This window comes from Ricinus communis, chromosome 1 (assembly GCF_019578655.1).
Source record: "Ricinus communis isolate WT05 ecotype wild-type chromosome 1, ASM1957865v1, whole genome shotgun sequence".
In the NCBI taxonomy this organism is placed as follows: Eukaryota; Viridiplantae; Streptophyta; class Magnoliopsida; order Malpighiales; family Euphorbiaceae; genus Ricinus; species Ricinus communis.
The window spans coordinates 31,716,596-31,737,151 of record NC_063256.1 but is presented as its reverse complement, the minus strand read 5'-3'; the positions used below and the strand labels follow the sequence as shown (position 1 = coordinate 31,737,151).

Here is a 20,556-nt window from a genome sequence, read left to right as displayed (position 1 = left end):
AAGCCTGAAGTTCACAACTGGGATTGGAAGGCCTGGAGTCTTCTATCCATTTTTTACCTTTCTTTGATTTAACTTCTTCATAAGTGGGAAATATGAGTCACAGGCGTGAATGACCATTGTTAATGGGTGGGAAGAGTTATTCACAGGTGTGACAATGCCATATTTTTCCTTTACTTGTAATTTGAGGATATTTTTTCTAAAACTTGTAAGAAAGCACTCAAAGGCAAAATGTTAAATACACTGTTAATGATTATTTGTAATTATCAAGATATTTTCAGAATCTTCAAGGTTCAACACCTATAATTCACGCATAAAAACAATTTAGAAATAACTACAATTCTATTTTTTGATGATCTTTACCAAATGTCTAAGTCTAATATTTAATCTAATCTTATTTCTATAATAATCCTATTCATTCTCTAATAATCATTACTAAATTATTAGTTACTTAAAATACTATCCATATAACTAAATAAATTCAATTAATCAATATAAATTAGCAACCAAACTTAGTTTAGTCAAATCAAATATTTAATTGTCTTCTAAAAGCATTAATTATCAATAACTAACTTAAAACAATTTATCACATAATTAATTTTCCATTAATGAATCTAATTAAACCAATCATACTTACTTTGAGTTAATTTTTCAATTATTAATCAAACTATTACGATTTTGATTTACTGTTCGTTCACCAATCACATTTATTAAAAGAAAATCATTTTCTTTACCAAAATACCAAATTAATAATTAGTTACATTAAATCAATTTAATTTATCCCACTAATTAAATCTTTATTCACTAACCAACCATCAAATTAACTAAAATATCTCATTTAAATAATGAATTTAAATAGCTAACTCTGTTAGGCTTATGTCTTTTTATCATTAGGCTAAGTGTTGTTGGTTGTTGTAAGAGCTTTTATTGCTCTTATAAGTTTTAGTAAAAATATTTGGGTTGGGTTTGAGAATTAGCCTAGGTAAAATTTTTGTGAGGATTGTGTGTTAGCTATAAAACACAAGTTGTAAGGTTTAGTGTGAGCCAAAATACTAAGTTGGAAGTGACCTTGGAAAAACTCCATTTTAAGTCTGAATTGAGTTAGTGGAATACCCAAATGGAAATTGGAGAATGGATGTGGGGTTTGTTAATACCCAAACCACTATAAATCTTGTATTTATCTTCTCTACTCTTCTAACTCATTGAGATTTTAATTTGTCACCACCCTCCCATTCACTAATTCAACCCCTTTGTTGGCAAATAATAATAAGATATAAAGTTTTGTTAATATCAAAATCAAATTAAATATTCAATTGGGCAAATAAGTAGTTGAACTTAATTGAATAAAGAAGGATTAGTACCTTCCAAAAAATTTATTGTCCCTTAAAACCAAGAAGGAAAGGATCAAATTGGTGACCTCAAACTGTGGAATGGAACGATCAATCACAAAATACAAGATTTAAGCACAACAAGAATGAAAGAAATAAAAGGGATAAAGAGATTGATACAAGGACTTTATAATGGGAAACAATCCTCCTTATGTTTATTCCTCAAGATCATACTTGAGTATATCACTATAATTAATATGATTACAACCTTGGATTTTTGTAAGCTTACCCAACAATTTGGTGTTTTACAAGGCTAACACTAAACCTTCCCTTAGTGTATCTCAATATTATATTAAGTTTCTTTAACTCTTGAGATCGAAATTCTTTTTTTTGTTCCTTGACTCATACAACAACTCTTTCCAAGAGAAATGAATGAAAAGCTTCAACTCAATACATAAATAAAGAAAGAATTAAATGTAAAGAATTAAGAAATTGGATAGTTAGAGAATTAATAAACATATGTATGAGCCTTTTTGAGGGATATTTATATGCATACCAATCTCTTAGAAATGTTAGAAACACGCTTATGGAAAAATACACGTTAGAACTTCAACGACTCTTGACACGTGACATGGCGGTATGGAATTATGGCGTAACAGTTACTAACTTCGCATTAAAATACTGCCCCCATGCTTGAGAAGCGTCCTCGCAGATGTTTAAAGGGCGATCAAAAGTGCGATTGCACTCAATCTCGTACTAGTCACTGCGTTTTTTTTTTCATTTTTCTTCAAGAAGATGCATTCTCATGCTTTAGAAAGCGCCCCCGTGCTTCGTAAGAGAAGACTCTTTGACTGCCAGGTGTTGACGTCTAACTAGGAGGCTTCCAAGTGCTCTTTACACGTGGATGATCAACTTGACTTTATGAAAGCGTCCTTGCGCTTTATGTGTAATCAACATTTCAACTTACAATTCTCCAAGTCCATTCATTTAATGCTTAAGCCACTTTAATACTATATTATAGACACTCAAAAATATAATTAACAACATTATAATAGAGGCTGATTCTTAAACCAATAAATTTTTGAAAAAACTATCAAAATATTTAAGTCTGCTAATCAATAAAAATTAGCTATAAGATACAAGTTATCTAGTGTTGCAATATATAATTATAATATATGTACATAACAATTTGTAATGATAAAAGATATTGGTTAAGTGGTCATATTATTGATAATGTATATAATATTGATAAACAATAGTGTTAAGCAATTAGTATAGGTTTTATTAGTAAATTTAGAGGTTGGTGGGGTAATAATTCTAAAACCTAAAGATATAAATAAAATTTATACTACTAAAAAATAAATTCTAATAAAATTTGATTATTATTTATCAATAATAATTTTAAAAAGAATTACTACTTATAGATGTATCATTAATATAAAATCTCATAAATAATATAGTCCTCTAACAAATGATTATTGCCACACATTTTAATTAAATTAGTAAGTTGTTAATTAGGATTCAAGTTTTTAATTATATAGCAATATATATAATATGGAGCTACAATAATTTTGATATATAGGTATAACAACATGACTTTTGTTCTTTTCTTATACTTTAATTTAGGTAATTATTATTTGCTTTTGTATTTTTTCATATTACTAGTTATCCCTGACATTTAAAGAATATATCTTTTTATTATTCTATTTTACAATTTTATACTAAAAACCCTTTTTATTAGAATTTTTGTAAAGAAATCGTTAATTAGGTTTATTTTTATCCTATTTCTTCCTTGAATTTTATGTAATATACGAATTACCCCATGTACTTTTATTTATTACACTAAAATCCCCTTGCGTTTTAATAGTCAATGTAATTAAGGATCTAAATTGATAAAAAAATATAATTTGATCCTCAAATTTTTTATCAAAGTTACAATTCTACTATAACAAATTTAATAATACTATTATTATTTATTTTATTTTAACAATTTAAAGTTAAATAATATAAATTTTTAATATTTTAATTAATATAAGTACTTTTAAGATATTTAAATCTTACTAAAATTTAATTGTGCTAAAAATTAAAATAATTAAATAACACCAATAATTATTTTTATACAGACAGTAAAATTAATTGTTGTATAAAAAATTAAATAATAGAGTTTTAGTATAATAAATAAATTATAATGGCCATACATTAAAGATCAATGGATAAATAGTATAAAATAAAATCTAGTTAACAGTTGTTTAAAAGAAATTCTAATAAAAAAGCTTTTAGTATAAAATTATAAAATAAAAAATAAAAAAATATTTTTTTAAATATCAAGAGGTGACTAATATAATATGAACAAACAAATGAGTAAATAATAATTACTCCTTTAATTTATTATTTAATAAGTTATCTTTTTAATTAAATAATAATTTTAATATTCTAAAATAATATTTAATTATATAGTAGATATAACACTAATTAATTAATTAGATTTATAATTATATGATAAAATCTACTTTTAGAAATAACATATTAATAATATTTTTAAAATTAGTTAATAAAATATGGAACAATCTTTAACATAGTTCTATATATTACTAAAATATTAAAATATCAAAAATTTATAAAAATATAAAAATATTATTTTTGAAATATGTCCAATATTTTAAAGTAATATACTGAAAATTCTATTGAATTTTAATAATAATTTTATTATTTTTACTTTATAGTGTCTTAAAATATTGGAAATGTTATTAAGTAAAAATATTTGAAATATTTTAAGTTATTATTATTTTTTAAGACTTTACAAATAATTATAGAATATTAAAATTTTGTTATTTTTTCTATTAAGTTACTTTAATTTTTATTTACAATTAGGATAATAAAAATTTCACAATATAAGGATTACTCCACAAAATTATTAATTTTTCAAATATTAAATACAAAAAAAGTTCACCATGTATTAACGATAATTTATTCAGAAAATATATTTTCTCATAAAAAATGATATTATTAATTTTCATTTTCTTTTTGGCCTCATCTTTCATTCCTTCCCTCGTCTTCTCTCTTTCCCCCGACGCCCGGCAGCCGCCTCTTTGTATGCTAACTAAAACCCAAAACCCTCAAAATCCATCATCCTTTTTAAATAAATTTGCCTTTTCACTTTGGAGCAATTCTTTGGTCGTTATTAAGTTAAATTTATGAATGAACAACAAGAAATTGTTAATTTGAGTCTCAATCAGTTAATTTAAACTGTTCCTTGTGTTGCTCTACTGTGCACTGGCTCTATCAGCTTTAACATATCGATGTTTTAGCAGTTCCCAAATTAACAAAAATGAAAGCATTTCGAATTCTGGGTACCCTAACGTCGAAACCCAGAAATTCCCATCCTTTGCATCAAACTCTACTTTCTCATTTCTTTTCAGCCCAACCTCAACAAAACGACAGTGAAAACGAAAGCAATGACTCAGTTTTTGACAGCAGCCACTACACAGTCCCCAATTTCGATACTAATAATAGTAGTAGCAGTAGTAGAACCACCCCTCAAGAGCCTGCTTGGGATAAGAAATACAGACAGAGAGCTGATAGATTAGTGTTTAACCAAGAACCCCAGAAAGCCAACTTTAAAAGATTACAAGAAGAAGAAGAAGAAGAGGTGGATGAGAGAAGTAGAGTGCTAGCGAAAGCGTTGCTCCGGGCTGCCCTGGAAAGGCCAGATGATCAGGATGAGGATGAGGTGGTTAGGGAGGAGGACCAGAAATCACTTTGTGTTGGAATTGTTGGTGCCCCTAATGCTGGGAAGTCTGCATTGACCAATTATATGGTTTGTTTCTTTCGTTCGTTCTCAAATTGTAATTTCTTCTTTGTTTAATAGTTATGGTCTTTGATTTATAGGTGATCTTCTCATATTTGAAATGCTCTGTAAGGAACTTGCAAAGTTTTGTTGCTTTGGGGTTTGCTTTCTTTTGAAATAGATGATTTTTAGTGATAAATTTATTTGAAAATAATAAGATGTAAAGTCTTGATACTGTTAAGCTTCATGCTTGATAGAGTAAATTAAGAATCTCAGTTTTAGCTACTTTAATTTCGCTGCTTGTTTAATTTAGCTCGAAGTCGTTAGAAGTTTGGTGGGTTATGATGTAATCAGAGAAATTGGTAGTCCTGTATTGTGTTTGGCATTTGATGCAGGAGCACAATAAGTTTTGCATCTCATCCGGAAACGTGCCCCCTCATTGACATTATTTGATTCAGTTGATGTTTTCAGAATCTGGCGAGATTGTCAGATATTATTCTTGACTTTGTTTCTCTTGTTGTTTGTATTATATTAAGTGTAAGATTAAATCTGTACATATTTATGGGGTGACTTGTTCACCTTTGACCTGGACATTCCTTTCCTGTGTAGGCTGTTTTTAGAGCATGGGAGTTCGGATATGATTCTAAGCAGTGAATTTTGTTATCAATTTATACATTGTTCTTTGTGGTTAGCTATCGTATCTCTCTAGCCATTCTGTATGACATTCAGAGTAAAATATGTGCAGAAAACACATAGTATTCTATTCAAGTAGGATAGATAATTTCTCTATTTGTGAAGATTTTGCATGCTTATATAGCATTTACTGGCCTTTCTTAGATGGGCCCTTTATGATATCTAGTGCTGACCTTTTTTTTTTTTTTTTTGTTGTGGTTGGAATTACAAGGTTGGAACAAAGGTTTCTGCTGTGTCTCGGAAGACGAACACAACAACTCATGAAGTATTAGGAGTGATGACAAAAGGAGACACCCAAATTGTATGTTACTTTGTTTAGTAATATATCCACTACTCTTTTTTCTATGAATTTACATAAGTAAATATGTGGATCTACTTGAAGGAGCAAAACCTTATGACCTGAAGCATCAGCTTATGTTGATTCTGTAATTGGTATGAATATATCATTTGTGGAGATGGATTTTTTTTTTTTTTTTTTGCTTTAATATTGCCTCTTTTTGGTCCCCATTGAATTTCTTAGTGATGCATCAGCACTGATATGATGAATTCTGACAATAGGTTTGCAAGTAATATTCCGTCCAAATCTTTTACTTTGTAGTTTGACTGGCTGGATTGGTCAAACTTAATAGTTGCATGGTTAAATGTAAATTTTGATTAGTTACAGTTCTCATCTTCAATTAAGAGAAGATCAGCATACTAAAGTTCTAATATCAGCAGCTAGTTTCCTTTTAAAAGGAAATACTCTTATCAGAAGAAATGAGATAATGCAAAAAGAACTTAGTTTTCTTATTTGGAGGTTAGAAATGAGAATTCAGGAGGAGATAAGAAAAGAAGAGTGGAGCAATGAGGAGAAATTAGCCCAGTTAAATAGGGCGTATTTCTTGGAGAGGGAAAAGAAGAAAAAAAATGTTTTGGTGTGTTTTTTGATATCTCATGTCATGTTCTTTATCTGAATAGTATTTATTATGATGAAATATGATGTCTTTTCCTGTATTCATGCATGCATTTCTATTATTATTGCACTTATCATTACCGTTGCTGAGCAATTCTTTGTAAATTCATTATTCCTACTTGAGCGAACATGCAGTTGAATGACACACTTATTTATGGTGTTTCCTTATTTGTTTATACATATTATTGAAGTCACTTGTAAAATATTGATGTTTTGAAGATTACCTGTGTGCCATGCAGTGTTTTTTCGATACCCCTGGGCTTATGTTAAAGAGCAATGGATATTCTTATAAAGATGTGAAGGCTCGTGTGGAAAATGCTTGGAGTACAGTCAATTTATATGATATGCTCATGGTTGTTTTTGACGTCCATAGGCATCTTACCAGGTTAGTAGTCCAGTGCATGAAATTTTGGATAGACTTAACCTGTTCATACAAATGTAATCTCCTAACATATCTAAGCATTCTATCTATGGGCTTGTGATCAATTCACAAAAAATTTTATAAAGATAAATCATTTTTCTTTATGGCTATGGCATCTGTTTTCCTTTTGGGATGAATGAAAGTTAAACCATCTATATTACCAATTGGCTTCGACTTTAATGAATGCTTTATTTTTTCTTTAAAAATTATTATGTGAGTTCAAATGTTACAGTAAGTTTGCTGCAATTGAGTTAATTAAGTGGCAGTTCTCTTCAGTTTCTGTGTTGATCTTATTACCACCTCTTTTATGGTATTACAGACCTTTAAGTTTGATTGGTGGGTGTTGCATATTTGAGGAACTTTAATTCAACTTCTCCTCAAAGTTTATCAGCTACTGTAACTTCTTTTTTTCTTCAAGATAGTATTTTGGCTGCCATACATTTTTATTAAATTTATACTTGGCCTATACAGGGTTTCTCCATGTGAAGAAATAGTGAAGAAATAAAACCCCATAGGATAGATATATTGAAGAAATAAAGGGGTAAACCTGCCAACCCCATTACAATAGATATACTGAAGAAATAAAGGGGTAGACCTAAAGTAACATGGAGAAAAGTGGTACTTGTGCTGTACTTGATCTAGGATATTCTAAGTTATGCTTATTATTATTTTTTTTAATAGTACAAATTGCTGCTTGTATTTTTCTTTTTCTTCACAAAAAAGCTTATGTTCACTTAGGTTCTAGGTTATTCCTATGGTTCACTTGCATTTTCTGAAGCTATTTCCCAATGTACAACTTGCTTGAGAACCACTGGATGTATTCTCTAATATAGATTTTGGATCTATTCCAGTAACAAATATTTAATTATGGTTCTAAGAAGAAAAGGTAATTATAGAGTATGCAAAAGTTTTAGCAGCTCATATGGGTACATTTGTAGTGTAAATTTGAAGGAAAATTTGTTTAAACTGTTTTTTTATTTTTTCCAAGTGTCGAAAGTTATTTATTTTGAACTCATAATTAACAATCAAAAGGCTGCATCTGTAAAATATTGCATCTTTCATTGCTGTCCCCTCTGCTCTTGGCTCACATATTCTTCTTCTAGAAGTCATTCTATCAACGGTGTGGATTACCTTCCATTTTGCTATATGACCATATATCGTCTTTTTATTCGTTTTCAATGAAGAGACAAAAAAAGTTGTAGTGACCTAAACTTCTTTCAAAATTATGCAGCTGTTTTGAGGACGAAAATTTCTTGTCATCTGATTATCTTATCCCTATTGTTTGGAGTTTTCCTTTAATTTTGAAGTGTATTCTATGACCTGTGTTTTAAGGAAAGAAAAAGATATGATTATCTGATTGTTTCAATTAATTTGGTTTTCATGCTTGAACAAAGTGACAGAAACATCCCATTTGTGTGATGAGATGTGCATCTTTTAGCTTTATTTCCCGTATGCTTTAGTCAGTCACTAATTGATTCTGTTGTAAATTGTATGCATATTCATGTACTTAGGCCTGATTCAAGAGTGATAAGATTGATTGAACGTGTGGGATCACAAACAAACACAAAACAAAAGAGGATATTATGCATGAATAAGGTTGACCTAGTTGAGAAGAAGAAAGACTTACTCAAGGTTGCTGAGCAATTTAAAGATCTTCCTGGATATGATAGGTGAGCCTTCAATATAAATAAAATTTCTTGTGTTGATAATTGATGATGCACTATTGAAAAAGCTTTTCATCTATCATTTAGGTGCTTCATGATCTCAGGACTGAAGGGTGCTGGTGTTAAAGACCTAACACAATATTTGATCGAGCAGGCAAGTTTTCTCTTTAAATATCGGGGATTCTGGATGCTAAATCAATATAATTGAGTAGTTATTGTAGGAAGATTCTTTAGTTTCCTTTTCTTCCCTGAGATGATATCTCAAGTCTGATAGAGGTGGGCATACACATGGAAACTTGGAAACTCCCCAGTTGCCCCCATCCAACACACACAACACACGCACTTAAACAAAAATGTGGACAACCATCTATATTGTTCCAATGAAAGTAATTTCGTAACAGATAGATTACTTGAATATAGTTTTGTTTGCTTTGTACAAATGATTTAAGCAAGTGGACTACCTACCATTATTCCTAATTTTATCAGATATGAAGAAGCCTAAATAAATTAAAATTTAGAAAAAACAAAAACAGTCCGTTGCATAAATATGCTTATGTATTTTAATGAAGAAATGGAGACCTCAAAAGTGGTTACAAAACCATTATAATTCTCTATTCAAATAAGACATAATTTCACTCTGTTTCTTCAATGGCTTTTTGTGCTTAGGCCGTTAAAAGACCTTGGGATGAGGATTCAGTACATATGACGGAAGAAGTTATGAAGAACATTTCATTAGAGGTTGTTCGAGAAAGGTTATTAGATCATATACATCAGGTAACAATGGGTTTTCTTTTTCTTATTGTGTATTCTTTGAATGTGGCATACTTCCACTATAACAATGTTATGAGAGATGACCAGCGAATAAGAACTTTTAAACTTGCACGTTTCAGGAAATCCCATATAATATCGAACATAGGTTGATAGATTGGAAGGAATTACGAGATGGTTCTCTTAGGATTGAACAACATCTCATCACTTCCAAACTGAGTCAACGAAAGATTCTTGTGGGGAAAAATGGCTCGAAAATAGGGTATGTTATTTTTGTCCCAGTGATTACTACTCTTTTGTTGATTTAGCTTTGTTTGGTAATGGTTGCTTTATGTTATATTCACGTGTATTCATGTGCATTTAGTAGTAAGTAATTAGGATGAAAAGCAGCTTGAGAAATCAAACTTTAAAAAATCAATAAATTTAGAATTATGGGCTAGATGCAATATAGGGTTTATTTTGAGATACTATAGAATTCTTTCTAGCTTTTGTAGAATCTTGCTTATTTCTACTTGAGAAATTTACTGCTCATCCAGTATTTTACAACTTTAAATCAGGGGCAATTTTGCAGTTTCTAGTTTTGCTAGAAAAGCATCACACGTCTTTAGTAGTTCAAATCTAAAGAGAATTAGGATTAGTATTAAGACTCCAATATCTTAAAAGGTTTTGGTTTTATCCGGGTCTATAAACACTCCTCATAATGTCTTCCATTCAGGCTTCAGATAATCTCAGCATAGTAGCAATATAATAAATTTGGCTTCACAATTGTTTATAAAGAGGAAAGAAGGGGTGTAAAGGTAGAAGGAATCCTGGACCTCACTACGATTTGGCTAACAAATATAATCAGGCTATGGGCTTTCAGTGAGGAAAATAAGCAAATGATGAAAAGTTATTCATAACTCAAGCTTGCTGATATTTCCTTTCCTTCCTCATAAGCTTAATTATACAAATCAAGTCGGACATCTTTTCTGTCAAAATGCAATTCATTTCTGATGTATTTACTTATTCTCCATGCAGAAGGATAGGTATTGAAGCTAATGAAGAGCTGAGGTCCATATTCAAGAGGGAAGTGCACCTGATCCTCCAGGTTAGACTTAAATGAGTAGATCAGGAAGGCTGGGAAATGCACCCGATCCTCCAGGTAGACTTGCTGGTCTATTGAGCAGGCAGGAAGAATATGCCAGGCCTTGGAATCCGACGGAAGACAAGTTTCGCCATCCTGTACCGGATCAAGACATATACATGCAGTCAATGCAAAAATGAGGCAAGAGCTATTGGGCAAACTGAATAAAACGTCAAGAATTAAATCATTTGCATACTATAGCATTTTCTGATTGTAGATATATGATTCTCTGGCAAGTAACTTGTATTTTAATCTTGTTTTTTGGCTTCTATTAAAGCTACTCAAGTGAGCTCCGAATGAGTAATGTGCGGTTTTGCAGCTTGTTCATTTCTCCTCTACAGCTTTGTCCCGGTCAATTTTTTTTCTCTTAATTAGTAGTTAAAAATCTATAAAAATTTATAGAATTCATTTACAAATTTAAAGTTTATATAGTTTGAATAAACTGAAAGTTAATTTAGAATTTCATAATAAAAAATTTATATAGAATTAATTATAGTTAAATTAAGTTCTAATAAAATAGATAAAATTTTTAAATAAATTTTACATTAGTTCGTTAATATATTTGTAACACTAATTTTTTTTTCAAATTTATTATTTATATTTTATTTTTCTCTCATTTTTTTCTCAAATGAAATTCAACCATGTTTTTCTTTTTCAAATGAAACTCAACCATAGTGTAGGCGACAGTTTTGGACGCTCACTCAAATGTCTTTAGCGACTACGACATTATAAGATTTTTTAATCTAATGGGAAACACACTAATTAGTCACTGAGACTAGTGTGGAGATGGGAGTCGTCACCTAGGTAATTACCGGGATATTTTTACTAATGAGTGATGTTTCTCAAATTCCATAAGAAAATTTACATCACAGAGTCAAAAGATGGATCCGGAAGCCAACTTCCTTATTTGTGTATATTATTCTTTAAATTTATTATTTAATAAAATATTCCCTATAAATGCAAGTATTATATACATAGGCATGCCGAAACATCACATAATACACCTAAGTCTAGCTTATTTTATTCAAGTCTAGTTTATATTTAAGTTATTAATCTAACTTACTAACCAATTATGTATAAGGCTCACTTATACTAGTCCAATTATATGTTAGGCTCTTTGGATCCTAGCCTTTAAGCCTATTGAATTACTTGCTATCAGAAGGTCCATTTATTATGATCTCAACCCTAATTAAGTACAAACCCTAACTAACCATGCAAAAGCCCACTAGTCTAATTGAATTTTAGGATTTAGGCCCAATTAAGGTGGATTAGCATATTAGTATTATCAAATTCATGTTGGATCAGTTTTTACCCCTAAGTCTATATGATCCATTTTTATTAGTCAGTCATGTAATCATGTCTTGGGTTAACATGCAATAAACAACAAAAATAATAAAGAAAATAAAGCAGAAAGAAAACCCTAGCTATTACAACCCACTTACAACTACGATTACAAAACCATAAAGGCCTAAAAGTGTACAGGGGTTAAAAATACAATTAAATATGCCAAAATAATTCTTAGCTCTCCCATTGGCTCTACTTTTTCCAGACTTCCACATTTTGGTGCATCAAAGCTTCTACATGGAATGCTTAGCATGTTCCGTTAAGTGTAGTAAGATAGCACTCTTTTGCCATCTTCTAATTACCAAGCACTTGTAATGACCCCTTAGAAGTCGGGATTCTACATCTTAAGATAGTTGATGCTTATTGTTTCCATCAGCATAGGTCGTCCGAAGAATATGTTGTATGCAAACGAAATATCGATTATTATGAAGGGTTCGCTACTTCTTGGTCGGACCTTTGATTCTATTCGCTTTCCTCGTTTCTTCTTTGAGCTCTATCGTTAACTCGGCTAACTGCAAAGGTTGTACTGGCTGGCTACCTAACCCAAGCAGAGGATTGGTGCATGGCTTCAGATTCATTATTCTCCCACCGATGGCTTTACAGCACTGCAAAGTCATGATGTTAACTGCGATTTCATGATCCACAAATAGCCTCATTACCTAGTAGTTCTTAATGAACTCGAGACTACCAAGACATCTTGATGAGGCATTTCAATTCCTTCTCCATCCTTTTATGAAAAAACTATATCCGAGAGCTTTTCATTCTTGCCCATCATAACTTGGCCTCTCTTTCTTTTGGAGCTCTTAGTTATGAAATAGCTCCATTAAAGATTACATAAATATTTCCCTTTTCAAGATCTCTTTTCCCTAGGGATCCCTCCTGATCTCTATCCCTTGATCCTCTGAAGTCCTTGGAGCTCTTATTCTGTCTGACTGGCCCTCCTTTTCAGCAATAAATCTTTTGAGGTGCCCCCATCTCAATCAGCAGATCAATCTCTCTCTTGATGTGAATATGATTCTCTGTATCATGCCCATGACCATTATGGAACTTACAAAATTTAATTTTGTTCTTGAAATCTGCGGTTTGCTCTCTCATAGGGTTTAGATACCTGATATCTCCTTTATTCTTCTGAACCCACATCAAGATGTTGGTCCTTGATGTATTCAGAGGCACAAAGTCTTTCTCATTATTGCTCATGGAATCACTCCTCCTTCGGTCATCATAATACCCTTGCTTGGGCTGGTCAGACTTCCCTTTAGACCAATTATCATAGTCGGTTCTTCTTCCAACTTGATAGTCTCTGTCTAACTTGATGAAGCTATGAGCTCGGTCCATGAGCTCAGCATACGACTATGGCGAGTTGATAGTTAGCGAATCTTTGAACTTGTTCATGCAAGTATTGTCGGTCATTGCATCTATGCCTGTATCCTAGTTGAGTTTCTCTACTTGGATAGCCGCCTTGTTGAATCTTTCCATAAAGTCTTTTAAGCTCTCATCTCGCCTTTGAATATAATTCTTTAGATTGTTGGATCTCTCTTTTAGAGGTATGCTGGTGATAAATCAAGCTTTGAACAACTCTGCGTGTATAGCAAAGCTGTATATTGATCCATATGTTAAGCTTCGATACTACTTATAAGCACTTTCCTTTAGGGTTGTCAGAAAAATCCTGCACCTGATTGGATTTGATACATTATGCAACCCTATCTTGATGTTAAAATTATTAACATGGCCTAATGGATCCTCTAAACCATTATAGAAATCCAAAGGCAGCAATCCCATCACACCCCAGTACTCAGGCATAGGGGATTACCCTTAGAGAAGACCTCATCTCTCATTATCCTGTGGATACTTATCCAGAGTGTCATTTATTCTTTTATTGATTGTCTCTTCAATCCATGCAGAGTCATGAGTTTGAGAACCACCTTTAACTCGGCTATTCCTTTTTCGAGACTGATTATCCTTCGTCCAAGTATTTGTTGTCCTCAGAATTTGGATGGTCGATGGCAGACCAATATCAATAGTGTGCTTGATTGTTCCTGGAGCTCAACTAGTGCTAGTCGGCATAGCTTGCCTCATGAGCGTTTGAGCTAGAACACTTTCATAATACTTTTTCATCTCCTCCACCTGCCGATTATACATATCAACAATGTCCTCTGGCGTTGGCTGCCGAGGACTCTGAGGAAGACTTGGTGGTGGAGTCGGCTCTAAGGTGTGATGGGAGACGAAAAGAATGGTGGTTGAAAGGTATGTGGTGAAGGTCTCTACTCCATCTCCCTCTTCCGCTCAACCAAGATACCCTTCATAGGTGGTGTACCTCTCCATGTATAATTTCCACTGAAGATTTGCTCAAGCGTGAGGTAATGATAAAAAAGATTCCTTCTCCAAGGTTGAGAAGATGGTATGGTCAGTCCAAGAGGACCTGGGATTCGTTGATTGACCTGCAGAGGAATTGAGGATCTGGCAGGTAGATTACTGGCTTTAACTATAGTCCCTGGCAGGAGAGCATCCTCACTTTGATTCTGACCAGATGCCATTTAGCTTGATGAGGTAGGGAAATAAAGCTTTTTGCATAAAGTGTTCCCACAGACAACACCAATTGATAACTCGATCAAGGAGTAAGCTATCAACAAGATCTCTAAAGGCTGACTGATGCGCGCTATCCGTACATGATAAAGTGTACCAATCGTATCAAGTAATATAATGATGAATAAAAGTATCGTTCCACTAGGGACCTAATTGTGAGTACTACCTTCAATCATACACTAATGCTTAGCAATCAAAATATTGTTTAGGTGTAATAATATTTAAAAGTAAAACAATCTTGAAAATAAAGATTAAAACAATTAGTAAACTTATTAAGGACAAAGCCTATTTAGATAGTGAATCCCCTAATAAGTTAAGTATTTCATTGAACAAACAAAAATTAATTCCACCAAATTAGGTTTAAACCTTTCTCAAGTTATTAAATTCTTAATTCCTAAGAGGAGGGAGGGGAATCTCTTCTCAAACCCACTCACTTAGATCATGTAATAAGATTAAGGAGCTATTAAACTAAAGGATCTTGTAGATCTATCTCTAGTATACCAATCAATCCTCAATCCTTAAGATGTGATCAGTTCATAAAAAATTATCTCTAATCAATTTATGAAAACAAATCCCAATTAATACATTGACTTATCAATTGAAATAGATAATTAAGCAATTAAAGGGACAAAACAACTCATAGAAAATACTAATTGCATTAACTTTGAATCAATCCATACAAAACAAATTAGGGTTCATCAAAATCCAAATAGCAAGAAAATTAGTTCCTAAAGATTATAATAAAGAAATAAAGATTAGGGAAAAAAGATCTCAAACTATTCATGGAAGAGTAGAGATGAAAATCTTCAATCTTCAATCTTCAATCTTGGAAAGTAATGAGGAAATGATGTTTTTCCTTGAGAAATAACCAATCAAAACCCTAAAAATGTAAAGAAAATAAAGTTTCTTAGTGTTTCTCTCTCTAGAAATAAAAATATGACAGAAGTCTCTTCAAAAGAAACTACAAGTTTCCTTAAACAATATCTTTTTATGTTCCACAAGGGCACCACACGGCCGTATGACGTCCTTACCTTAAACTCGCACTTGAAGCCATCCTTTGGGTCACACGGGCATGTTCTCTTCTTGTGTCATGGTTTAAACAATCTGACAATTTTCACAACTCACACGGGAAGTCCACAGGGACGTTGAGCTCCCAGTGTCATGGCCTCCTTCAATCTGCCACTTTTTGAACTCACACGAGAAGCCCACACGGGCAAGTTCTTCCCATGTCATGCCCGTGTGGCACTCCATCTCTTTCTAAATAAGTGATTCTTTGACTGATTGCGTTTATTTTAATACCAAAACTTCTTCTTATCATGTAAGCTTTGCAAAGTACCTAAAAAGGATTGAAAACAAACTCTAACAAAAAAATTAAACTCAATTTAAGGTAAAATCAAAATGAAACAAGGCTCAAAAGTAAGTGTTTTTAGCATTTATCAAATTCCCCCACTTGAGCAATTGCTTATCCTCAAGCAAATTGAATAGAATAAAAAACAAAGAGATGACAAACTCTCTGTTTCCAAAAAATAGATATCAAAATTTAAAGGTTAATAATTTATGTCATCACAATCTAGAATCACTAGCCAGGACTCGATTCTTAAATAAAATACCAACTTCTAAGGTAATCTCATAATAAGAAGCACAAGGATTCAAATACTTAATATCCAAAGTTAGGGAAATGAGCATTCTTTCTAAATAACACAAAATTTCAAAGAAAATAGAGATAAAGATTTTTTCCTAAGCATAAAACATATTATCATGTTCACATTTATACGCTTTCCCTTTTCTCTTCTTCCCAGCAGCATTGGCTTCCTTAGCATATATCTTTCCAGCTTGAGATGAAAGACGTCTAAGTCCTTCAGTTATGTCCGACATCTCCTTCCACATTGATGCCTGACTTTCCATACTCATCTTGAATCCTTGAGCCATAACAGACTTAAGCTATTGAAACTCTTCTTTTAGGTTCTTCTCAAAGGTACTAATAGTCTTTCCAACTCACTTTGCTTCTTTTGAATGTCCTTTAGCAAGAGATAGGCATCTGAGCTAGGATCGAGATCCATGTAGTACCGTTGGTTTGACAATGCAGTCAGATGACTAGTGAGAGCAGCGATGAGCAGATTCATTAAATTGCTGACTGAGTTCTGGTCACTTGAACTTACAACACAAACATTTGCCTCAGCTTTGCTCTTTCTTTCTGTTTATTCTCTCTCTTTTTCAATGAAGTCATGGCTGCTTTCTGATTCATCTGATTTCTCTTCATTATTATCAAATTTCTTATTAGTGCTAGATGTCTGACTCTTGTTTTTCTCTGTTGATTCCTTTTAGATATTTGATGATTCCTAACAGACTCCTCCTTGACATTTTTGAGCATTCCTTATCAAATCAAATCCTACTGCTCTAGTCTGGCCAAAAATTCCTTATTTAAGTCAATCATCTCTTCATTTCTCTCTTCTTTGGATACCTTATTGTTGTTATCAGATTCTTCATCTACCAGGCTCAGATGTCTCTTTGCCCTAGTCTTCCTCTTCTTTACCTCTCATGATTCCCTAAAAGTTTCCCACTTTGTTTTAAGAATCTAAACTACATCATTGGCTCGATACTTGTTGTTGTTGATAGTAAACTTTCCAAAAACATCACTAGACTTTAATTCTATTCCATCTTTGAGAGGGATGCCAAAATGCAATAGTAGGGTGAGATATATGCTATATGGCATACCACTAGTAGGATTCAGAGTATTCATCACATTTAACAACATGGAGTTGAGATGAGTATAGAGGAAGAAGGAATTTTTTGGTTTTTCGAAGAAGATGAGTATTGAGAGATTTGGGTTTGTGAAAGAGAGAGAATATTTTGAAATGTAGGTTTTTGAAAGAGGAATTGATGCAAATCATGAGGTAAAGATTTCCTCTTCTTTTGAATTTTGGATATATATGATGAAGATCTTAAATATCCAACGGTTTTTCCTTTTCAAATTTTAATCTAGATAATCATTCCTCTTTTCTCGTACACTCACTCACCCTATATCCTTGTCAGTTGCCTCAGCCTTGAACACTTCTTTGCCATATCTTTTCTCCTATTTTTACTCAATCGTTAGTTCAAATTTCTTTTTCTTTTCTTCATGTGTTTATAACTCAAACTAAAGCTTCTATTTTTGAAACTGATTTGCAAAATCAATTTTGAACAAAACAAAATAAGAAAAAATAAAAGATGAAATGAAAATTTCAAATTCTCAATAATATGCAACAAATAACCCATAAAGAAAAGTAATTAATATAATGAAAATTATATCAAAATGTTGAAGATAAATCAATTGAGTATATATCATATAACATGTGGCAAAATTGATTTTATCATTTTTGAGATTAAGTTAAGTGTAACTTAGTTGAATTGATTGTCCATGCCAAGTGCTCTTCTAATTTTGCAAAATTGCTATTTACCAAGAGGTTTTGTTAAGATGTCTCCCAGTTGCTCATCTAATGGGACGAAGTCTATTTGGATGTCTCCTTTCTAAGCATGATCTTTTATGAAGTGATGTTTTACTTCAGCATGCTTGGTTCTCGAGTGTTGTATAGGATTCTTTGAGAGATTGATGGCATTAGTGTTGTCACACCGAATAGGCATCTGTTAATACAGAAGTCCATAATCTTCTAATTGTTGCTTCATCCATAGAACTTGTACTACACAATTTCTTGTTGAGATATATTATGCCTCTGATGTGGATAGTGCAATAGACGTTTGTTTATTGTTGAACCATAAGATCAGGCGGTGACCTAAAAAGTGACAAGTGCTTGATGTGCTTTTTTATCGACTCTACTACCTACATAGTTAGCATCATTATATCCAAAAAGATCAAAGAATTCATATTTAGGATACCATAGACCTAAATTGCTACTTCCAATTAGATATTTAAATATTATTTTCATAACAAATTAGATGTGATTCTTTAGGATCTGCTTGAAGCCTTGCAAATAGACATACACTGAAGTGGATGTCTGGTCTGCTTGCAGTTAAGTATAATAGGGATCTTATCATTCCTCTGTACAACTTCATATTAATGGATTTCTCGTGCTCATCCTTTTTAACTTTGATTAAGGGATTTATAGGTGATCCAATTGGCTTGAGTCCTTCCAGCTTGAATTTCTTAATTAGTTCCTTGGTGTATTTTGCTTCATAGATGAAGACGGCTTCATCTGTTTGCTTAATTTGCAGTCACAAGAAAGAGTTAAGCTTGCCTATAAGGCTCATCTCAAACTCACCCTGCATTTCTTTCGAGAATTGCTCACAAAGAGAATCATTAGTAGATTCAAAAACTATATCATCTACATATATTTGGATAATGAGCAAATCATTTGACTTTGACTTAACAAATAGGATGGTCTCTATTTTTCCTCTACAAAAGTCTTTTTCTAGTAAAAAATTACTTAATCTTTCATACCCTTAGGGCTTGTTTTAAGCCATACAGTGCTTTAGTAAGTTTAAAAACATGATTAGGCATCTCATAGTTTTCAAAAGCAGGTGGTTGTTCAACATAGATTTTTTCATTTCCATTTAAAGTGTGCTTTTTATGTACATTTGGCAAAACTTAATCCTTTAAGGCAAGCAACAATGTACAAAAGTCTAATAGCTTCAAGTCTAGCAACAAATGCAAAAGTTTCATCGAAATAAATACCTTTTTATTGGTTGTACACTTAGGAAACTAACTTGGCCTTATTTCTGATGACATACCTTGCTCGTCTAGTTTATTTCTGAATACCCACTTAGTTCCAATGATGGATTGCTTTTTGGGTATAGGAACTAATATGAACTTGATTTTATTCAAATTGATATAGCTCTTCTTGCATATCAGATATCCAATATTCATCAGTTTGGGCTTCTTCATAGGATTTTGGTTCTATTTGTGAGATGAAAGCCACATTTCCATGTAATCCTTTGTATTATTCTCTTGTCATTCTTCTGTGTGATAGACTGTCTAATATGTTGTCACTCAGATGGTTTCTATAATATTTCCAATCTTTAGGGAGATCTAACGTCTATTGTATGGAGATATCTGCATTACTTGGATTAAATCTTTCATTTTCATCATCAGATGTCTCCTTATCATTGCATATATCTTTCTCTCCTGCTTTCTTTTCTTCAACATCTGCTTCCTCATTAGCATCTTTTCTTTCCTCTCTATCTTGACATTTTCTTCCTTCTTCATGGTTCGATTCATCAAAAATAACATGCATGTATTCCTCAACAATTAAAGTGCATTTATTGAATACTCGATATGCGTTGCTTGATATTGAGTATCTAAGAAATATTTCTTCGTATGATTTTGAATTAAACTTTCTTAAATAATCCTTTTTATTATTTAGTATGAAATATTTTATAACCAAATGCATGAAAATATGACAGATCTGGTTTCCTTCCCTTCCATAGCTCATAAGGTGTCTTATTTAAGATAGGTTCGGTCATAACTCTGTTTTGAATGTAGCAAGTTATGTTTATAGCCTTTGCTAGAAATATTTAGGAAGATTTATGTCATGCAACGTAGTTCTAGCCATTTCAGCTAAGGTTCTATTCTTACGCTCTACTACTCCATTCTGTTGTGCGGTTCTTGGGGCTGATAAATTATGATATATCCATGATCTTTGCAATATGATTCAAAAAACTCATTCTTAAACTCCCTCCTATGATCACTTCTAATGGATGTGATAGAGTATCCTTTTTCATTCTGAACTCTTTTACAGAATGTATGAATGTAGAGTATTCACTTCCATTTAAAGTTTGAGGAGTTATTGGACCAAATAGGTCACAATGCAGTAATTCCAGAGGTCCCGATGAGGATACTACAGATTTCGATCTAAAGGATTATTTTGCTTGTTTTCCTGTTTGACATGAATTGTACAAGTGA

The 20,556-nt window shown here is 32.1% G+C and overlaps 1 protein-coding gene across 1 annotated transcript; it reads left to right on the top strand.

Moving 5' to 3' along the window:
• The first annotated feature begins 4,355 nt into the window (after window positions 1-4,355).
• On the top strand, window positions 4,356-11,054 carry LOC8272408 (GTP-binding protein ERG). The gene is made up of 8 exons (XM_002516607.4): window positions 4,356-5,142; window positions 6,017-6,106; window positions 6,997-7,142; window positions 8,690-8,848; window positions 8,930-8,996; window positions 9,509-9,616; window positions 9,733-9,872; window positions 10,628-11,054. The coding sequence occupies exons 1-8, from the start codon at window positions 4,654-4,656 to the stop codon at window positions 10,710-10,712; spliced, it is 1,284 nt and encodes a 427-aa protein (XP_002516653.1). The 5' UTR covers window positions 4,356-4,653; the 3' UTR covers window positions 10,713-11,054.
• The last annotated feature ends 9,502 nt before the right edge of the window (window positions 11,055-20,556 follow it).